The 14,904-nt window shown below is 43.3% G+C and overlaps 1 protein-coding gene across 1 annotated transcript in view; it reads left to right on the top strand.

Annotated features, from left to right (window-relative positions):
* The window catches only part of TMC1 (transmembrane channel like 1), a 354,777-nt gene that overhangs the window by 244,812 nt on the left and 95,061 nt on the right, over positions 1 to 14,904 (top strand). The window contains exons 6-7 of the mRNA XM_038769999.1: positions 1,867 to 2,038; positions 7,050 to 7,178. Of these exons, the coding sequence (XP_038625927.1) occupies positions 1,867 to 2,038; positions 7,050 to 7,178 (301 nt within the window). The remainder of the gene's footprint in view (positions 1 to 1,866; positions 2,039 to 7,049; positions 7,179 to 14,904) is intronic.

The raw sequence follows: 14,904 nt of genomic DNA, 5'->3' as shown, positions 1-14,904 counted from the left end.
CCTGCCTTCAGGACATCTCCATCTGGATGTCTGCCCACCATCTAAAACTCAACATGTCCAAGACCGAACTCCTTATCTTCCCTCCCAAACCCTGTCCTCCCTCTGACTTTCCCATCACTGTTGATGTTACTACCATCCTTCCCATCTCACAAGCCCGCAACCTTGGTATCATCCTCGACTCGGCTCTCTTGTTCACCCCTCACATCCAATCTGTCACCAGATCCTGCCGGTCTCACCTCTGTAACATCGCCAAGATCCGCCCTTTCCTATCCATCCAAACTGCTACCCTGCTGGTTCAGTCTCTCATCCTATCCCGACTGGATTACTGCGTCAGCCTCTTCTCCAATCTCCCATCCTCCTGTCTCTCCCCACTTCAATCCATACTTCACGCCGCTGCCTGGATCGTCTTTGTGCAGAAATACTTTGGACATGTTACTCCTCCTCAAAAATCTCCAGTGGCTACCAATCAACCTACGCATCAGGCAGAAACTCCTCACCCTTGGCTTCAAGGCTCTCCATCACCTCGCCCCCTCCTACCTCACCTCCCTTCTCTCCTTCTACAGCCCAGCCCGCACCCTCCGGTCCTCTGCCACTAATCTCCTCAATGTGCCTCATTCTCACCTGTCCCAACATTGACCCCCGGCCCACGTCCTCCCCCTGGCCTGGAATGCCCTCCCTCCACACATCCGCCAAGCTAGCTCTCTTCCTCTCTTCAAAGCCCTACTGAGAGCTCACCTCCTCCAGGAGGCCTTCCCAGACTGAGCCCCCTCCTTTCTTTCCCCCTACTTCCCCTCTCCATCCCCCCCGCCTTACCTCCTTCCCCTCCCTACAGCACCTGTAAATATGTATATATGTTTGTACATATTTGTTACTCTATTTATTTTATTTTGTACATATTTATTCTATTTATTTTATTTGCTTTATATGTTTTGTTTTGTTGTCTGTCTCCCCCTTCTAGACTGTGAGCCCCCTGTTGGGTAGGGACCATCTCTATATGTTGCAAACTTGTACTTCCCAAGCACTTAGTACAGTGCTGTGCACACAGTAAGCACTCAATAAATATGATTGAATGAATGAATTATGAGTAATAATAACAACATTTTGTTATTTTGGAAAATTCATGCCAGTATTGGAATTAAAGAAGGCATAGTCTTCAATTCTGTCCAAAGGTGAAAGCCTAGTATGTAAAGAAGTTTCAGTTAGAGGGCAGATAGAGGATACTGCATCTTTCATGGGCCCCTAGGATACAAGTGCTGTTGGAAAGGTTCACTTAACCATTACACTCTTCCCCTAATTTGAGCCAACCATAATATTCGTTTCTGCAACTCAGCTATTACTCATCTATGGACCACTTTAAGTTTTACCCTAGAAACATCTCAGGCCCATGCTTTAGCCTCAGGTTGCACGAACATTTCAATCACATGAATAATAAGCTACCATGAGTCATGGGCCATAAATTTGCTCATTTTGCGATCTGAATTGTAGAAATCATTTAAACCATAAAGGATCAATCTGCCTGTTTTGGTTGTTCTGTGCAAGTCTCCTCTAAGTTTGGTTGGCTTTATGTCTCTTGGGCCCATTTGGGTCAAAATACAAACTACCTTGCCCTTTGTTTAGGTCACTGAGGATAATATCCTTTTTCTATCTTATAGGTTACTTGATCGAGTGACGTGTGGCAATGTGTCTGAGTTGGAATGCGAGTGCGTCTGAGAGTTGTACCTGAATGAACATTGTGTGCATGTTGCTCTGTGTCTCTCTCTCTTGGCCTCTGTCCCTCTGTTCCTCCAATTTATACCTCTTTTCTTCTCTAACCTTGCAAGAAGTCTGAGTCTTTCTGCTTGTCAAAACATAAAATGATATGTCTAGGCCAGGATGAATCAGAGGAGGAAGAAAAGCTGCCCCGGAGAGAGAGCATGAGAACAAGGAGAAAGCGGACCAGGGATGTGTATGATGACCATGAGCCAGAGCCTGAACCGGAGGATGAAGCTACAAGGCTAGAAAGGCAAAAAGAGAGGCGGAGGAAGAGGAGGAAAGGAGCGTAAGTTCTTCTATTGGTTTGTTCTCGATTTGATTGAGGGTTCCCGAAGCACCTGTAGATAAAGAATTTCACTAAGCTCTATCATTCCTTGCCACCCAGTGGAGGTAATTGAAACCCTGAGAAGCAGCCTGACCTGGTTGAAAGAGCATGAGCCTGAGGGTCAGTGGTCCTGGGTCCTGATCCTGGCTTTGCCACATGCCTCTTGTGCGTGCGGCCTTGAGCAAGATATTTAACTTCTCCATGCCTCAGTTTACTCACCTGCCAAATGAGAATTCAATACTGGTTCTCCTTTCTACTAAGGCTGTGAGCCCTATGTGGGATAGGGACTGCGTCTGATCTGGTTATTTTATTTCTTATGTCTTATCCCAGCTCCGCCACGTGTCTGCTGTGTGACCTTGGGCAAGTCACTTAACTTCTCTGAGCTTCAGTTCCCTCATCTGTAAAATGGGGATTAAAGACTGTGAGCCCCCCGTGGGACAACCTGATCACCTTGAATCCCCCCCCCAGCGCTTAGAACAGTGCTTTGCACATAGTAAGTGCTTAACAAATGCCATTACTATTATTATTTTTTTCCCCCAGCCCTTAGGACAGTATTTGGCATGAAGTAACTGCTTAACAAATACCCTGGTTCTTATTGTTATTATTGTTGTTGTTTTTACTATGCTTATTATTATGATATTATTGTTGTAATGAAAACAGTAGTTAAGCCTGGTTCTGTGTTTTTCCATCAACAATCAGGGCCACTCCACTAGTCCTATGTGAAATCACAGGCAGTGCTCTACCCCTGCACCAGTGGAGAGGACAAGAAAGCTTATAGGTAGTTTTAAATATTCATTCATTTAACTATACCTACTGAGCACTTACTGTGTGCAAAGCACTGTACTAAGCACTTGGGAGAGTGCAATATAGCAGTAAACACCACATTTCCTAATACATGTTTATATATGTATTAGCTTGTCATTCGCCTCATACATTGTTATAGCTGTGTCTATCACACGGTTGTTATTGTTAATTTTTCAGAATTGAAGGTTTGGGAGAAGGCCTATCCCTATTTTACTTCATTGAGTAGCCCTCAGTGCTTCATGGAGCATTGTTTTAGGTGCTCGAAAAGTCCAAGACACAGTCCCAGTGCTTAGAGAGCTTCCAGTCTAAAGAAAAGGCAATAGATATGGAGAAATTCAACTTTGATCAGCATTGAAAAGCATTCAGGAAGGGAAACCCCTAAACAATCCACAGAAACGTCTTGTGAATTTATCGGAGGCTCTTCTAGGCACACAGTCTTTGGTTTTCCCTTCATTTTTCTCGTGGCCTAAGCTGGTGGTGCCTACCGGCACACAAGGAGGCTTCTGCCTGGCTTCTGAGGTAGCAAAAGGTGAGGCGTCTTCCCTTGGGGGAAGGTGCAGAGGTTCTCATGGCACCCTACAATGCTGCCAGAGTTGTTTGTATTATCCTTATTAATTATTAATAATAATGATGATAATATTAGTGGGGCAGGTAAAAGATAATCAGGTCAGACACAGGCCTTGTCTCATATGGGGCTCACGGTGTAAGTAGAAGGGAGAACAGGTATCGAATTCCCAGGCACAGAGAAGTTAAGTGACTTGCCCAATGTCACACATTGGGCAAGTGGGTCACACAATGGGCAAGTGACAGAGTTGGGATTACCAATTAATCAATCGATTAGTCATATTTACTGAATGCTTACTGTGTGCAGAACACCATACTAAGTGCTTGGGAGAGTAGAGTGTAACAGAGTTGGTAGAACTGTTCCCGGCCCACAGGGAACTCACAGTCTTAGAAATCCCAGGTTCTCTGATTCCCAGCCTCGTGCTCTTTCTTTTAGGTCATGCTGCTTCTCAACATTTCCACCTCTTTCTGTTTAATAATTAGGATGTTTACTGGGCCCTTATTATGTGCCAAAGTTTTGTGCTAAACACTGGGGTAGAGACAAGATAACTAGATTGGAAATAGTCCCTGTCCCACATGGAACACAGTCTCAGTGATAGGGAGAGCAAGTATCTTATCCTCATTTTACAGATGAGAAAACCGAGGTCCAGAAAGTTTGACATGTCCCTGGTCCCACTGCAGTCCAGTGGCAGAGCTACTACTAGAAGCCACGTCTTGTGATTCCTACGGCCATGCTTACTCCTTTTCTTGAAATCCAGAATATTTTTCACCCCAACAGATATGGATTGCATCAGTAGCCTCCTCCTCTGCACCCTCACTTTTGCTTAGCACAGTGCTCTGCACACAGTAAGTGTTCAATAAATACCTTTGATTGACTGACCTTTCAGAAATAGAGCTGTTATTTGAATTACTATTACTTACATATGTATTCACTGCGCTAACCCCCTTTTTAGTTCAAGTACCTTCTACAGCAACATTGAAGACTCTCAATTCCTTACAGGAGACAGAAACTGGAAAAGACAATAAGCAAGAACACTTTGAAGAGGATTAGTAGGCAAATCAGGATACATTCATTTAAGTTAATTAACTAGGGGCCTATGGGAATTTCCTAAGCACTGACAAAGAAAACATTTTATGAATAACTAAAGACCAGAGATTGTAATGCTTAACTATTTTAAGAGGCAGCTCAAGGGTATTATCTTGATAGACAGTTTTTAGAGTGTCTAATAATATCACAGACTTTTCCTGACCCAAATTTAAGTGAATAAGAAGTGATATGTGTTCAGAGCTGTGAGAAACCCAGCATAAAGCAACTCCTTTCCTTCAAAACTCACCTTTTAGGTTTGCTAGATATAAAGCAGAAAATTACATTTTAAACATGTGAGATTTAACCACAGATCTCCAAAGATGATATATATCCATATGTGAATGCATAATAAATACTACTAGATGATGGTTATAACATTGCATCCCATGGAAATATGATAATGAAAAGTGTTATGATGCTCATTAGAACTTTTATTCACATGAGCAATTTTCTGGATTATTAATTAGGCTTTATTATATAGTATGTGGAAGATGAGTGAGGTGAATGTCTAATTAAAGCACAAATCCATTACTTTGAAAGCCACTTATTTCCCTTATTCCTTCTCTGGACCTTCCCCACCCTTTATCATTTCTCTTTCTCTCTCGTCTCTCAGTCTCTACTTTCCCTCCTCCCCACCATGATACAGTGAAAAAAAACCTCGCTAAACAAGGGAGTTTCTCTATTAAAGTCAGACTGTGAGTCATCCTAGGTTTGCTCAGCACGACCTCAAGTACCATTTTGCCTTATATGATTCTAATTAGGATAGTAAAAAGCATTTCTATTATGACTCAAAACAATACCTTGGCCAGCAGTATCCTCTAGCACCTGTTTGGAAACAGGCTTGAGCTTGAGGAGACAGCTGAATTGGTCTGCATATAGAACTGCAGCCATGGGATGGTGAAAGAGCAGAATTTGTGCCAGGGACTGCCGAAGCTGAGCCACTGCGCCTCTGGAATTGGTGGTTTCTAGCCCTGGAGCCTCCAGGCTTCAAAGTCATTATACATTTAAAATGACATCATTCATTGAGCTCTGGCATCACTTTCATTCTCAGTTTACCATTGGAGAACTGACAGAGCCCAACCTCTAAAGAGTAAAACAGTGGAAATGCTGTGAGTTGCCACTAGAGTGTAAGCTCCTTGAGGATGGGTATCGCGTCTGTTAACGCAGAGAAGCAGCGTGGCTTAGTGGAAAGAGCACGGGTTTAGGAGTCAGAGGTCGTGGGTTCTAATCCCGGCTCCGCCACTTGTCAGCTGTGTGACTTTGGGCAAGTCAATTGACTTCTCTGTGCCTCAGTTACCTCATCTGTAAAATGGGGATTAAGACTGTGAGCTCCACATGGGACAGCCTGGTTACCTTGTATCTATTAGAACAGTGCTTGGCACATAGTAAGTGCTTAACAAATACCATCATTATTAACTGTACTGAACTCTCCCAAGCACCTACTAGAGTGCTCTGCCTGGAGTGAATGCTCAGTAAATATCACTGATTAATTGATTAATCAATTGAGGAAGGAAGGAAGAGGGTGGCAGTATTTGAATGATCAACCACAGATCTAGTTTTATAGCCCTTACCACTCCCTGACTGGCCCTTTAAATCATGATTTTGGCTAAATCCTGCCTTTCCTTCATTACAAGTTAACTAAGTAGAAAAATATGAGTGTTCCTGAATAATTAAGAACCCAAAGGAGACGTGAATAAGTTTTCCTAATGTTCCATGGTGAGCTGTGTACACAATGTAACATAATCCATTATCAAAGAATTGATCTCTGCTATATGGTACTGCATTCCTCATTTTGGAAAACATACAGTACCCATCATGCGCGGTTTATTTTTAGTCCCTTAAGAACAGAAGTCAGAGAATAAGCAGTGGGCAGAACATAACATCTATTCTCCATAGATAAATAAATCTCTGCTTGCCCCTTCCCCCTTTTCTTCTTCCCAAAAGGACTCACTCCACATCAAATATGTTTCAAATTGAGTTTCGCCAATTGAACTCTTGAGTTTAATTAACAGATTAGGTTACCTTTGAGGATCAGATCTTTATTCCTCTCTTTCTCAATTTCTTTCTGTCTCCCAAGGCAACGCTAACTGCAATTTTGAGGGCACTTAAATGAAATCTTCACCTTTGGCTCATTCTCTCTGCTGGAAGCTAAAGTTAATGGTGAATGCAAGCTGGGGGAGGGTAGAAGAGGGAACAAACCACCTTGATGAACTTCTCTGCTCTTTTCCCAGCCTCCCTCTGTCTCTGCCTGTCTCAGGAAACGGCTGACAAGAACGGCTCAGTTTTAAGACTTTAACCTGGGAAAACTCCCCTTTCAGGTTCATGGTTGGAGAAATTCAAATTCCAAGTTGGAAGGCACAGAGCCCGAAGGTCACAGTACGTCTTCTCGTATTTCAAGTGAAGGAGGTTTGCGCTGAGCTTCTATGGCAATGGTAACATCGGTCTTCCGTAGGTTGGGAAACTGAGCTAAGCTTGAATTCACAGTGTCTATCTTATCCTTTTCTTTTCTCCTTAAAGAGATGACGATGAGGAAATGGATGAAGAGGAACTGAACAAACTGAAGGCCGAGCTAGATGAAAAGAAGCAGTTAATTGCCACAGTAAAATGTAAACCATGGAAGATGCAAAAGAAACTAGATGTCCTGAAGTATGATCTCATTTTCCATAAATATCCATTTTTTTCAATGATATTTGCACTTGTTATTACTCTGCCTATTTTATATATTGCCTTGTTATAAACTGATTGATAGTCTGGTATATTCGGGAATCCGTTTCACTTAGACCTCTCCTCCTGTCTTAAAATCAATCTGGCTGGCGCTGTGACCTTTCAAGCTCTATTATTGTGCTGTCTGGATTTGAAGAGACTTAGAGTCATAGGAAGTATCCTCAGATCCTCTCCAAGAGTGTCATGGAAGCAGAGAATCCAGCTCCTAGCTTTTCCCTCCCACCCGTGTCCCTCATTAGAAAAGGTCCCAGATCTCGAATCTTTCCCGGTAGACAGATGAGTTGTGGTGCTAAGCAGAGGAGGAAACTTTCTCCCCATGGCGTGCCGCCCCCCCCCCCCGCCCCTGACCTGACACATCTAGGTCAGTCCCAGAGCTTTTTTTACTGTCAGGCAAAACCTCCTGGACCCATCTTTCTTGTTCTGGAATCAGTGGAGCATTCCTGCCTTTGTAATTTGTGTGGGGAGGACATCCGGGTGTTTGTGGAACATAGTTAAATAGCGAGTGGAAGGAAACATGGTCAGCTCCAATAATGGTGACTTTCACTGGTTATTAATGGATCCTTTGAATTCAGGGCATCATGGCCTGTGCACAAGAGCCTTGTGAGATTTCCATGCTAGGTGCTAGGGGCAATTAATGAATCACCTTCAGTATCAGAAAGTTGCTCTCAGGAGATCACATATTAAAACAGGTGCCTGAGCTAATTGGGGTTTTTTGTAAATAATATGTAAGTGCTTACTATGTGTCAAGCATTCATTCAGTCATATTTACTGAGCACTTACTGTGTGCAGAGCACTATTCTAAGTGCTTGGAAAGTACAAAACAGCAAATAGAGAGAGACAATCCCTGCCCACAATGGGCTCACAGTCTAGAGGAGGGAAGGCACTGTTCTAAGCACTAGGATCGATACAAATCAATCAGATCAGACACAGTCCCTGTTCTACATGGGGTTCACTGTCTAAGTAGGAGGGAGAATAGGGATTGAATCCCCATTTCACAGTTGAGGAAACTAAGGCAGAGAGAAGTGAAGTGACTTGCTCAAAGTCACACAGTAAGCAAGTGGAGGAGCCGAGATTAAAACCCAGGTCCTCTGTTCCACTAGGCCACACTGCTAGCTTTACAACTAGCTCTTCTCTTACATTTCCTTAACCTGACTTTCCCTCCCACTGCCTGCTATGACCAAATGAGATAAGTATCGTGAAAGCACTTTGGAAAAATAAAATTGATCTGCAAGTTCAGGCTATTAGTCCTTTTCTTACTACTGGTTATTGAGCTATTTAGGAGATAGGGAACAGGCACTTGTGTACCCTGAATTTTCCATTCTAAGGGCATTGAAATTACTCTCTTCCCAACCACGGCGCTCGCTCCCCACCTACTAAAAAGTCCCTCAGTATCCCTCAGAGAGTCATCAGGTTTTGTTAAAGAAGCTTCAGGTGTCAGGACTTCTCCATAACCCCTTTCATTTCTGCCTCCCACTTCTTTTTTTAATGGTATTTGTTAAGCACTTACTATGTGCCAGGCACTGAACTAAGCGCTGGGGTAGACACAAGCTAATTGAGTTACCAGTGACCTCCTTCTTACCAAATCCAGTGGCTTCCACTCCATCCTAATCCTCCTCGGCCTCTCTGCTGCCTTCAACACTGTGGACCAGCCCCTCCTTCTGGAAACACTTATCTAATTTTAACTTCACTGACACTGTCTTCAATCAGTCGATCATATTGAGGGCTTACCGTGTGCAGAGCACTAAGTGCTTGGAAAGTACCATTCAGCAACAAATAGATACAATCCCTGCCCTCAAAGGGCTCACAGTCTAGAAGAGGGGGAAGACAGGCATCAAAACAAGTAATCAGGCATCAGTAGAATCAAAAAATGATCTGGGCAGCAGAGTGCAGTATGGACTGGTGTGGAGAGAGACTAGAGACAGGGAGGTCAGCAAGGAGGCTGAATACAGTAGTCAAGGCAGGGTAGGAGAAGTGCTTTGATCAACATGGTAGCGATTTGAATGGAGAGGAAAAGGCAGATTTTAGCGATGTTGTGAAGGTGGAACTGAGAGGATTTAGTAACAGACTGAATATGTTGGTTGAATGAGAGAGATGTGTCGAGGATGGTGCCAAGGTTACATATTTGCGAGACAGGGGGATGGGAGGGGATGGATGGAGGATGGATGGTGATCCTCGTCTGGTTCTCTTCATATCTCTCCGGACACTTCTGCATGTCTTTGGCCAGCTTCTTCTCTGCCTCCTACCCCCTCACTGTGGAAGTCCCTCCAGAGTCTGTTCATTCATTCATTCAATCATATTTATTGTTTACTGTGTGCAGATCACTGTACTAAGCGCTTAGCACTGTACTAAGCACTCCTTAATTTACACTCACTCCTTTGTGGTGCTCATCTACTCCTCTGGCTTCAACTATCACTTCTATGTGAGTGAATCCTTAATCTCCCTTGCTAGCCTTGACCTCTCTCCTTCTTTGCAATTTTGCATTTCCTCCTGCCGCGAGGACATCTCTGCCAGCTTCTCAAGCTCACTATGTCCAAAGCTGAGCTCCTTGTCTTCTCTCTCAACCTTTCCCCACCTAAATTCCCCATCACAATTAACACCACCACCCATCCTCCCTGGTTCTCAAGCCAATAATCTTGGTGTTATCTTGACCCTTCCCGCTCAACTCCAATATTCAGTCTGCACCATATCTTGTTAGTTCTTCCTCTACAACATTTCCAGGATCTGCCCTCTCCTTTCCATCTTAAATGGCCACTGTGCTCATCCAAGCACTTGTCGTTTCACGGCTTGACGACTGCGTCAGCCTCCTCATTGATCTCCCTACCTCCAGTCTGGGCATGGATCATGTTGTCTAATTCTGTTGCACTATCCCAGACACAGTGGTCTGCCTACAATAGGCTCTCAAGAAAGATTATTGATATATTGATTGATCGAGAAGGGGTTACAGACAGGAGGCAGATCTTTCCACCTAGTCATGGCCAATCTGCATCAGCATCATGGAAGTCTTCTTGGAAGTCCTGGAACTCCTCCATCAGTATGATTGCAGTAGCTTGTGCCTTCTGTTTAGGGGTCAGCGTGGGCCTACCTCTGGCCTTATTCTGCTATGTAATTCCATTTCCTAGAACTCTTCCTGAGAAATTTCTGCATAAAAGTTGTTGGGTTGATGCAGAGTGTCAGGAACGTAGCACTGTGTTAATGTGTTGCTGTCATGGAGGTTTAGACAATTTTGGGAGCCTACTATGTGGGGATCAAGTGTGAGAATGAATGGTTCTGTTTAATACTGCATTTTCCTGGTGACTCATTTGAATATTGCCACAGGATTACCTGGAAGACAGGGCATAAGTGAACATCAGTCTTCTCCGGTATCTTTTAATCACGGTCCTTCATAATAATAATAATAATAATAATGGCATTTATTAAGTTCTTACTATGTGAAAAGCACTGTTCTAAGCGCTGGGGAGGTTACAAGGTGATCAGGTTGTCCCACGGGGGGCTCACAGTCTTAATCCCCATTTTACAGATGAGGTAACTGAGGCCCAGAGAAGTTAAGTGACTTGCCCAAAATCACACAGCTGACAATAGGCAGAGCCAGGATTTGAACCCATGACCTCTGACTCCAAAGCCTGTGCTCTTTCCACTGAGCCATGCTGCTTCTCCTTGCTTCTTTTTATGTCATTCTATACATGTTTCCTGGTGATCTGCTACCATTCTCATCCGAAGAACAGATGTCTTAGGGGACGGGCCAATTTTTTTCAGTGTGGCAGTTCAAGAGGCCCCCTGAGTGTCAGTTCTTTGTTCTGGGAACTGGAAGAGTATTCAGGGCCCTTACAACATGCCTCAGAAAATCAAGCCCAATTCCCCTTTAAATTGGTGGGAGCTTGGCTCAAATGACTGGAAGAAGAATTTGGCTCACTGATAGACTGGATCGTAAACCTTTATTTCTAAAATTGTTTTTCATGAGTTTGGGCAGATTAGCATCCTTCTTCCTTAGCCAGTTTAGTTGCGCCTCTAGGAAAAACTCAGCTCTAGCAAGCAACTAATGCCTCTCTCTCAAAAATTCACGCATTGAACTATCCACTGCCTGAAATCTGTTAGATTAATATGTAACTGAACAGAAGGGTTGAGCATGACTTGCACTTTTGTTTTCCACATTCCAAACCTCACAGAAGAGTCTTTTGGGACAGTGTGGATGCTTAATGGTAATACAAATCCTGAAGTGGGGGAGTAAATTAGTTATGTCATGGACGTAGAGAAGCCTCCTATTCATCAGTAAGAGAAGCCAGTCTGCCATGCTCAGAAACATAACCCATGTCTTGGATAAAATGGTTATTGTAATGGAACTCTTTTCTTTGATTTAGTTGAATCTAGTCACTCACCTAAGAAGGCCCCTTTGGTAGTGTTTAAACAAACAATTTAAAAGGAAAAGGCTGCTGAGTCTAGGTGATCTTCTCATTGCAATGTCATGTACTAAGCGGTTACAATGTGGAGTGCACTGGGATGAATGCCGGGAAAAAATACAAGTACAGATGACTCAGACTTGGTCTCTGGCCCATGGAGGCTCACAAGCTAAAGGCAGATGATGGAGCTGGAGGAGAAGAGACACAGGGAAAGAATAATAGTAAATTTAGTAAAGAACAATAATGATTCCACAATAAAAATAGCAGTTTATTACTAGTGGGAGTAATAGTCCTTAGCTATTCACCGCTCCAGGCACAACTTTCTCATCTCTTCTCCTGTCCTCTGCTCTAGCAGGGAGGGAAACAGGGTGGGCGGAGGGCTGGGAGGTCACTAACCCATGAAGCCCCACCAGCAGCCTGGCCCTGGGGGAAGAGGGCGCTGGCTACTCTTGCCTACTCTTAGGCCAAATCCAAACTTGACTTAGTTCTTTGGAGAGTTACTTAAAGAAGAGTGACTCGCTCACGTGTCCCATATCCCCAAAGAAGGAGTTCCTAAAAGTATTGCTGCAAGATAAAATAAGGCTTTGGAGATAGTAGTGAGGTACATTTTATCTTTCACTTTTCAATACCAATTTTAGGATAGATATGTTGCTTTAAGGGCAAATACTCCACCTATTTTCTTTTGATTAACCAAATCAGAGGCAGGTTATGATAGAATTCCCCCAATTTCTTCATAAATGGGTCCCAGAATTGTGTGTCTCTCAAAAACATGCCTGGAGTATTAGCATAAATTTTGCCAATCTAAGATTGAACTGATAGGAAAAACCCCTAACCCAGCACCCCCATGAGATGGTGCATTTAGTCTTTTCTTTCCCAAAGCCACCATTCCTGAGTGAGGGGGAAGAAACTTAGTAACTTGTTTGTCTGTGGCATATCAGTCAGTGGTATTTATTGAGTGCTTACTGTGTGCAGAGCACTTGGGAGAGTACCATACAATGAATTTGGTAGATATTAACTTGATATTCCTATATTTTGAAGAGGATCTGGGCTTCAGTATATGTTGTTGTGTGGGGGCCAAAATTTTTCACACACGTAGTGGGGCTGCCTTCGCTTTGGCCTTAGATAGGTCCTGCATGTTCAAAAAGAGAAATCTTTGAGTGCTCATGTGGACAGGGAATGTGTCTGTTATGCTGTCATAGTGTACTCTCCCAAGTGCTTAGTATAGTGCTCTGCACACAGTAAGTGCTCAATAAATACGATTGATTGAGCGCATGCAAAATGTGCTGTATCCCTGCCCACCCTCTTGCTCTCTGCACTTCATGCTCCAACAAGAGGACCCTTGGTAGGGCTAAGAGAATATGAGTGGCACTGTAGAAAGCAGGAGCACATGAATCAATTCCTTCGGGCAGGTTCGCATTTCTAAAGGTTGTAACTCCTCTATTTTTCTTGATGGCTGATTCCATCAATATCAGCATCATCATGGTAATTTCTAGGTTTCCAATGTTGGTGCCCTATCGGGTTTTAAAGAGCTGAATTTAAACTCCCTTCAAAATCAGGTTATTATTTTCAAGCATTCAGCATGGTACTTCCAGGGCATATACCATTGCCTAGAGGAAAGAGCTTGGGCTTGAGAGTCAGAAGACATGGATTCTAATTCTGGCTCTGCCACATATCTGCTGTGTGACCTTGGGCAACTCACTTAATTTGTCAGTGTCTCAGTTATCTCATTTGTAAAATGGGGATTAAATCCTACTCTCCATAGTAAGTGCTTAACAAATGCCATAATTATTATCAGTATTATTATAATGTATCTGAGAAATCAAGTAGTATTAGGAAATGTCCACGTTTACTTAGCACTGTACTGAGCACAGTAAAAAGGAAGTTATACAGATGACTTCCCATTCCATTAAGAGTTGATAATCTGCAATATCTCTTTCAGGCCACTAGGATATCATTCAAAAAACTACTGTTGTGGTGCACTAGAGGGTAATCACAAAGCACCTAATTGACATCCAAAGAATAATTTATGCCCCAGGAGAATTGAGCTGACCATTTACTATGGCTAAGACGTATTATATTTACAGAATACTTTACTGTCACCACACTGTGTTGTGGGTGACTGACTCATTTCACAGGACTGAAACACAAGGAAGTGAATTGCTACCATAAATACATTGCAGAAATGAGATTGGGGCAGAGAGCATCTGTCTCTCTCTAATCCTGTGCTTGGGCCACGGAGGCAGGCGGTTCAATTTTGTAATTATGCATTTCCTCATTACGTGCCAAATGTCAGTACCAGCGATTGATTTTCTTAAAGAGCACAGGAATGTTTCAGAAGCAGATGGAGGAGCATATCAAGGCCACTATTTAGCCTTGAGGGTGGGAATCTTGATTTCTCCTTTAGGGTGCTCCCTACCACACCTAATACAGTGGGCATTCAGTGAATGGGGTTGATTGAGTCTTGGACTGAGATGAATTCAATTACTCTTAGACCTCACTTCCTTTTAGAACACCAAGGCTGCTTCTGTCTTTTGAATATAGAGCTCCAGCCTATCCCATTTTCAGGAAGTGAGAGAACTATTATGATTGATCATTGGTCTACATTGTTGGCAAGAGCCTAGCCACGGATTCTCCTGAACTGACTAGTCTACTGGGCTAGTGGAAAGGAGACGGTGAGGAGAACTGGGCTCCAGTCCTAGCTTTACCACCGGCCTGTTCCTTGATCATAGACAAAGCCCTGAACTTCTCTGGCCCTTACCTTCCCCAACTGCAACATGGAAAAAATAATCTCTGCCTCTCCCTCCATCACATGGATATGGTGAGAATAAAATGAGATAATTGATGTGCAAATGCTTTGGAAGAATGTTTCAAGTGCCCTCCTAATTCGAGAAATTATTTCTGGAAAATTCACAAACCATCTACTTTCAGAAATCTTAGTGCAGCTTCAGACCAATCAGTCAGTCAATCAATAGTATTTATTGAGCACTTACTGAGTGCAGAGCACTGTACCAAGCGCTTGGGAGAGGACAGTATAATACAGTCAGTAGACATATTCCCTGCCCACATGGGCTTATAGTCCAGAGCAGGACGCAGACATTGAAATAAGTTACAGATATGTGCATCCACTCATCGGGTGCTGGGGATTGAGTGAATAAAGGGTATAAATCCAAGTGCAAGGGTGAAACAAGGGAGAGGGACTAGAGGAAATGAGGACTTAGGGAAGGTCTCTTGGAGGAGATGGGATTTTAATGAGG

Source organism: Tachyglossus aculeatus, chromosome X4 (genome assembly GCF_015852505.1).
Source record: "Tachyglossus aculeatus isolate mTacAcu1 chromosome X4, mTacAcu1.pri, whole genome shotgun sequence".
In the NCBI taxonomy this organism is placed as follows: domain Eukaryota; kingdom Metazoa; phylum Chordata; class Mammalia; order Monotremata; family Tachyglossidae; genus Tachyglossus; species Tachyglossus aculeatus.
The sequence above is the reverse complement of the archived record's forward strand: the minus strand, read 5'-3'. Positions and strand labels throughout refer to the sequence as shown.